Raw genomic sequence first — 7,007 nt, 5'->3', positions numbered from 1 at the left:
GGAAAAACACGAACAGGGGAAGTAGCACCGTTTGGCTTTATTTTAATACCGTAAATGAAATCAAGCTGTATGTTTTGTAAAAAGCCGGTTCATTTCCGTGGAAACACAACAAATTTATCTAAGAAATTTAGATAAATTTATCTAAAAAAATCTAATAAATTTATCTAAAAAACATGAAAACGTCGAGCCCCAGAAACGGAGAGAGGAGAGGAAACTTCTGTCATTGCCCCGACAGACCCACAGACGTCACTGACTGAGGCGTTTCAGTCCTCCAGGGAACATCCAGGTAGATCAGTGGATGGATGGATGGATGGATGGATGTTACTGGAGCCCACACATAACATGTAATTAAGACCTTGAAAGAACCCAGTACATATATCCTCCTGAGACCCGGCCCATTCATTAATGTCCACTGTAGTGGACATTTTGTCCACATGTATCTCCCTTAAGTATCTGGAGTTACCCTATCAAGCCCTATAGTGTTCTGTAGAGGACATCCTGGGCTTTCCAATGATGTGTCATGTGATAGGTTTGCAAGCTGGGAACTTTACTTTTTTTCTCTCACAAGATGGTCGCTATACTAACAACCACATTTTATGAAAAGAGGAAAGGTAAGTCAAATATTCTTTATCTATTGCTTTTTTTACCATGATAATTATATATATTCTTGTTTATTAATGTGTCATCAACAATATTATTACATCTGAAAACACTTTCATTATTTATGTTTTGAAATAACAGTCATTTAATGAATGTCAACTGTAGTGGACACCGGGACCATGTTAATGTGTTTAATGACTGACATTGTCGTCGGAGACAGAAGCGAAGCAGAGAGGATTCTATACCAGATAATAGAGGGAAATTCAGATTTGGAGCTGTCAGATGAGGAAAAGGATGAGAATGAGTATCAGCCTGTGATAGGGGGAAATAGTGACGAAGAAGGAGCGGAAGAAAATGTAGGAGAATCTCATAAGACAGAGTCAGAGCCAGAGAGGGAGTGGGAAAGTCGTCGTCCTCTGTGGGCCAGGACAAACTTGTATGTTTTATTTAGTTTCAAGCTAATGTTTTAAATTTTATTATCATATTACTGTAGATTATTGTAGAGTTTGTAGTCTGTATAACAGATGTTAAATGTATGCAGGTTGCCTAAAAACATGCTTGTGAGATTGGTCAATATTATACCCATGACACTGAAATTATGGCATTAATCAAAATTGATGTGTAAAAAATGTAGGATTTTTATTAACTTAACTTTATTTTTTTCCCTCATCCCATGCCATTATAATAGATTCACATCTGTGCTACCTGGGCTTCCTGCCTATCACAATGACCCTAAAATCTGTGAATACTGGAGTCCAATCCAGTACTTTTGACAGTACATTATTGTCAAATTCTTTGAAGATCTGGCAGCTTTTACAAATCAAAGACAGCTGCAAACTACAGGAGTGTCTCTGAATACTACTAGTAATAATAGTAATATCATCTTTATTGTCATTGAAACATACATTGAAACATACATTACAATGAAATTTGTTCTCTGCTTTTAACCCATCACCCTTGGGGAGCAGTGGGCTGCCATGTGCGGCGCCTGGGGAGCAATCTGGGGTTCAGGGTCTTTGCTCAGGGACCCAGAGTGCAGGCAGTGGGGATCAAACCGGGTACTTGCAATCTTCCCTGAGTGCAAGCGCGCTGCTCTAACCACTAGGCCAACACTCGCCCCCAAGAACTCAAAAATTTTACAGCCCAAATTTTACTGCCCAAGAAATCAAAATTTTCTTTGGCATATCAGTCCACATGGCCTGCCATGGCTATCCCAGAGTGAAAATGTTTTGGGCTAAAAAAAACAAAGTACCAGTCATTAGCAAGAAGATGACAAGGGACAGGTTCTACAAGCTAAGAAGCTAAGATTGTCAATGACCTGGATGTGACTGAAGAGACAAAGAAGTCAGACATTCTTTGGAGAGTCAGACCATTGCTTGACCGTGTGAGGCAAGGTTGTCTCAGCCTTCCAAGGTGTGACAAAGTGTGCATTGATGAGCAAATCATCCCATTCACAGGCCGTTGCCCAGTCAGACAGGATTATCACAGCTAAAATATCCAGAGAAAGATGAAATGCAGAACTGCTTAGTTCTATGTCTTGTAGTTTATTGTTGAACTAAATACATGTATTTTTACTGTTGCAAGCATCAAACAACAGAACAATGTTACAGATATTTATTTGTTTTTATCAAATGTGACAGTTCTTAGGTAATTATCACTTTCAAGACAATCTTTTTAAATTTTTTCATTTTCTAAAACCTGTTCTATTTTCCCATGCAAATAGTCCTGTTGTCCTCCACAGTGGACATGCTATAAAATTAAAATTAAAAATATATTTAAAAAAATTAAAATTGTAATGTGTTTTTTTAGGTCCAAATACATGGGAAATCACACAAAAAAAGAAATTGTAAGACACTTTTTTTCTTTGGTTCTCAGGAGGATATTAAAAAGTGTTATTTAAGATAAGATAACATTAGCTAATCCTTTTTTTATCCCACGACGGGGAAATTTATAGGATTAAAGCAACAGGCAGGTGCACACAACACAGACAAAATTACATAAGGATTGAAATATATAAGAGGTGGATTAGCGAAAAAACACTGAACATTATTATTATTATTATTATTTAATTGTAATAATAAAATAAAAACCACAAAACCCAAAAGGTCAACAGTTTCATGATACATCAAGCTTAGGGACTGGCTAATATACAGCAGGTCAAAAAAGGCCATATTTTGGCTGCAGTGCTTGCTGTTCTCTTATGAAGAAAAGATCAACTAGTGCACTAAATTCAATAGATGGGTTGAAAATATCCAGTATAAAATAAGTGCTACAAATGTTACAACACTTTTGTTCATATGGCAGCAGAACATTAAAATAAAAGTGCTCTTTACACTACTTTTGAATTCATTCTTGGAGTTTGTAAATACAATGCGATTAATTGCGATTAATCGCGATTAATCAGGGCGATTAATCGCGATTAAATATTTTAATCGTTGCCCAGCCCTAATATATATATATATGTATATATATATATATATATATATATATATATGCTTCCATGCATAAAACTAGTCCATGCATTTGATGTATAATGCTGTATAAATTCTTTACTATCAGGAAGTCTATAAAATGCAGTTCAAAGTCTTCAGCTGATCCAAAATGCTGCAGCAAGAGTTCTGATGAAAATCAACCAGAGGGATATTACATCCATCCATCCATCCATTTTCTGACCCTCTTATTCCCTCATGGGGTCGCGGGGGGTGCTGGTGCCTATCTCCAGCGTTCAATGGGCGAGAGGCGGGGTACACCCTGGACAGGTTGCCAGTCTGTCGCAGGGCCACACAGAGACAGACAGGACAAACAACCATTCTCAAACACACACTGACACCTAAGGACAATTTGGAGAAGCCAATTAACCTAACAGTCATGTTTTTTTTGGACTGTGGGAGGAAGCCGGAGTCAGAGGGATCATATTTCTCCTATTTTAGTATGTCTCCAACCACCAGCCACCCAGAGACCTAACCTCCTCCCCACCTCAACTCTCATCAACCCCCGACCCATCCACACCTTCGGTCCTGCCTTCCTCCCCCCTCACAGTCACACCAATGCAGGTGAGAGGTCAGCTGATGAGGCTGAAACAGAAGAAAGCTGCAGGACCAGACGGCACCCCCCCCCCCCCCCAGGCTGCTGAGGACCTGTGCAGATGAGCTCTGTGAGGTCCCCAGCTACATCTACAACCTGAGCCTCAGCCTGGGGGGGCGGGGGGGGGGTGCCCACCCAGTGGAAGACCTCCTGTGTGGTACCAGTTCCCAAAACGCCGCACGCCAGGGAACCGGCCGACTTCAGACCAGTTACTCTGACCTCCCACCTGATGAAGACCATGGAGCGCCTCATCCTAGCTCACCTGCGCACCGTGGTCAGCCCCACCCTGGAGACCACCAGGAGCGCTGTGAGAGTCATGTTCTTTGACTTCTCCAGCGCTTTCAACACCATCAGAGCGGTGCTGCTGAGGGAGAAGCTGGAGGACGCTGGGGTGGACAAACATCTAGCTGACTGGACCATGGACTACCTCACTGACCATCGACTACTTCACTGACCATGGACTACCTCACTGACCATAGACTACCTCACTGACCATGGACTACATCACTAACCGCCCTCAGTACGTGCGGCTGCACGGCTGTCAGTCAGAGGTGGCACTCTGCAGCACCGGGGCCCCCAGGGCACCGTTCTGTCTCCGTTTCTTTTCCCCCTCTACACCTCAGACTTCACCTACAATATGGACAGCTGCCACCTTCAGAAGTTCTCTGATGACTCGGCCATTGTGGGCTGTGTGTCTGAGGGGAACGAGCTGGAGTACCGGTTGGTCATCATGGACTTTGTGGACTGGTGTGAGAAGAACCATCTGTGCTTAAACACTAGTAAGACCAAGGAGATGGACTTCAGGAGAAGACCCCCACCTCACTCACCTGTGAACATCCAGGGGCAGGACATAGAAACTGTGGAGAGTTTCAAATACCTGGGTGTTCATGTCAACAATAAACTGGACTGGACTCATAACACAGACGCTCTGTATAAGAAGGGCCAGAGCCTCCTCCACCTCCTGAGGAGGCTGAGGTCCTTTGGAGTGAGCCGGCCTCTGCTTAAGACCTTCTATGACTCTGTGGTGGCCTCAGCCCTCCTCTATGCTGTCGTCTGCTGGGCTCCTGGCAGCACAGAGAGGGACAGAAAGAGGCTGAACAAGCTGGTGAGGAAGGCCACTTCTGTCCTGGGCTGCACTCTGGACTCTGTGGAGGAAGTTGCTGAGAGGAGGGTGTTGTCCAAGCTCACATCCATCATGGACAACACCTTCCACCCCCTGCACCAGACTGTAGAGGAGCTGAGCAGCTCCTTTAGTGCCAGACTTAGACATCCTGTCTGTAAAAAGGAGCGCTACCACAGGTCATTTATTCCTGCTGCCACCAGATTATACAATGCTGCACTGTAACTGTAATAACTTGTGCAATAACTAATGTGCAATTACTATTTAATACCCTGTGCAATAATCCTGTTAAATAAGTGACTTCAGCTGTTAGAGTTATCTCACTACCTCACTGTTGTAATTTACCTGGTACCACTTTAATGTACAACGTCAAATCCATACGTATATAAGTCACCTGAAATGTACATAAGTCATCCTAAATCTCTGCTTTATTTATTTTTATTTTTATTTCTCTCGATCCGCTGTATATATGTGGACACACTGAATATACTTCATGCACTTTTTTCTCGTTTTGGCACCTTCTTTTGATTATTGAGCCGATGTGACTGGTGAATTTCTTCACTGTGAGATCAATAAAGTCTATCTTATCTCTTAGTAACATTAAAAATCAAACAATAAACCAAAAGATGTTAGTAGCCATTTATTTAAGTGTTTAATATAGTTTTCTACAGGCAGCTTTACTACAACAGTAGAATAAAATCCTGAAATTATCCACACGCCCCATGAAACATTTCTGGAGGCGTGTGGATTGAATTCTAAACAATGATAACTGAATTCACATCTTTACTAAATTAAGAGACGGTGGTGATGAAGTTCCAGCACTTTTATTGAGAAACAGAGCAGAGATCACATAGATGGAAAGTAATCACACACCACGGTCCACATTTTTACAGTGTCAAGCATATATTTATACATGTTACACTTCCAAACTAAATATTCAGGCTCCAATGGAAATGTTGAACCTCTGACAATAATATCTTCTGGACAGTCAGCTTTTTCTGTCCATGGCTCTAGCATCTGGACCTCACTGAGTCCTGAACCCAAACTGCACTCAGACTGGGGGCATCTCAGGTATAATATTAAACATGTTTTTAAGAGGTCAGTCATGTTATCAGGACTAATTTATTATGAAATGTTTAGATGTTTTTAGTTAGTTGCGTCTTAATTGCTTGTTTAATTATGGTTGTTGTAAGGCCATTGCCAATTAGCCATGACTACAGGTGATATAGTATATGGTACGTAAATTGTATATACTTGTATAAACAGATAAATAAAATAGGTCAAAATATAAAATATATAGATAAAACAAAGCTCCTGGTTTCTGTTGTTTAGGACTCAAACAGTTCAGTGATGAACCAAAGACACAGATGCTTGTTTGAGATGAAGTCTGGCTGAATTCTGGATCAAGTATATGTTGCCCTCTAGTGGATATTGGGGAGTATTGCATGTTTTTGTACAGAGTTGTGCTGTTTCCTGTCACTGTGGGCTGCAGAGCACAGTAGTACACAGCAGAGTCTGACAGCTGGAGATCCTGGATCGTCAGAGGAACTGATCTAACAGAAGGGTCCAGGCTGGATGAAAATCTCTTCTCCGCTGCAGTTTTTCCGTCTCCAACCTTAAAGCGACTCAGGAGGAATTTGGGGCTGCTGCCTCCGTCCTGTTTGTACCAGTAGAGATAATGGTTGGATGCGCTGGTGTTGTACAGACAGCCCAGGGTCCTAGTCTCTCCTTCAGCAGCTACCACATCTTCACCTTCTGGTTGAAGCACACTGTCCGTCTGTGCTCTGCATTCTGAAAAACACCAAGAAACAGGATCAGTGAGCCGGTCAACAATCATATCGTGTTGGTCTGATATCAAGCAAAGGGAATTGTGTTCCTACCGAGACCCGCTGCAGCCAGCAACACCGAGATGAGCAGAGGGGTCATGTCTGCAGTAATGAGGACCTGGGAGGAACTGGGAGCCACAGAGAGGAGAAACGAGGCACTAAGCAATGGGTGTGTTCTTCATCTGCACCAAGTTCACTCTGACAGTCCTGCGTTACGCCCCCTACTGAAACTTTAGACTCAGCACATCTGTGTGCTGCTCTGCCTCACTGCTGCAGGCTGTCCTGGATGCATCTGGGTTCTCCACTGCAGCTGACAATGAACTGTTTTACATTCTTTTACTTCTTTTAATCAGTGTCACGTTTCCTTTGACTTCCTG

General features: G+C 42.4%; 1 gene segment (V, D, J or C); it reads right to left on the bottom strand.

The window, feature by feature from the left end:
• Window positions 1–3,942: 3,942 nt before the first annotated feature.
• On the bottom strand, window positions 3,943–6,765 carry LOC105924175. The segment is given in 3 exon segments: window positions 3,943–3,970; window positions 6,262–6,595; window positions 6,685–6,765. Coding segments are annotated over 3 exon segments (408 nt in total).
• Between the last annotated feature and the right edge of the window lie 242 nt (window positions 6,766–7,007).

The sequence above is a fragment of the Fundulus heteroclitus genome, unplaced genomic scaffold (genome assembly GCF_011125445.2).
Source record: "Fundulus heteroclitus isolate FHET01 unplaced genomic scaffold, MU-UCD_Fhet_4.1 scaffold_56, whole genome shotgun sequence".
NCBI classification, from domain to species: domain Eukaryota; kingdom Metazoa; phylum Chordata; class Actinopteri; order Cyprinodontiformes; family Fundulidae; genus Fundulus; species Fundulus heteroclitus.
The sequence above is the reverse complement of the archived record's forward strand: the minus strand, read 5'-3'. Positions and strand labels throughout refer to the sequence as shown.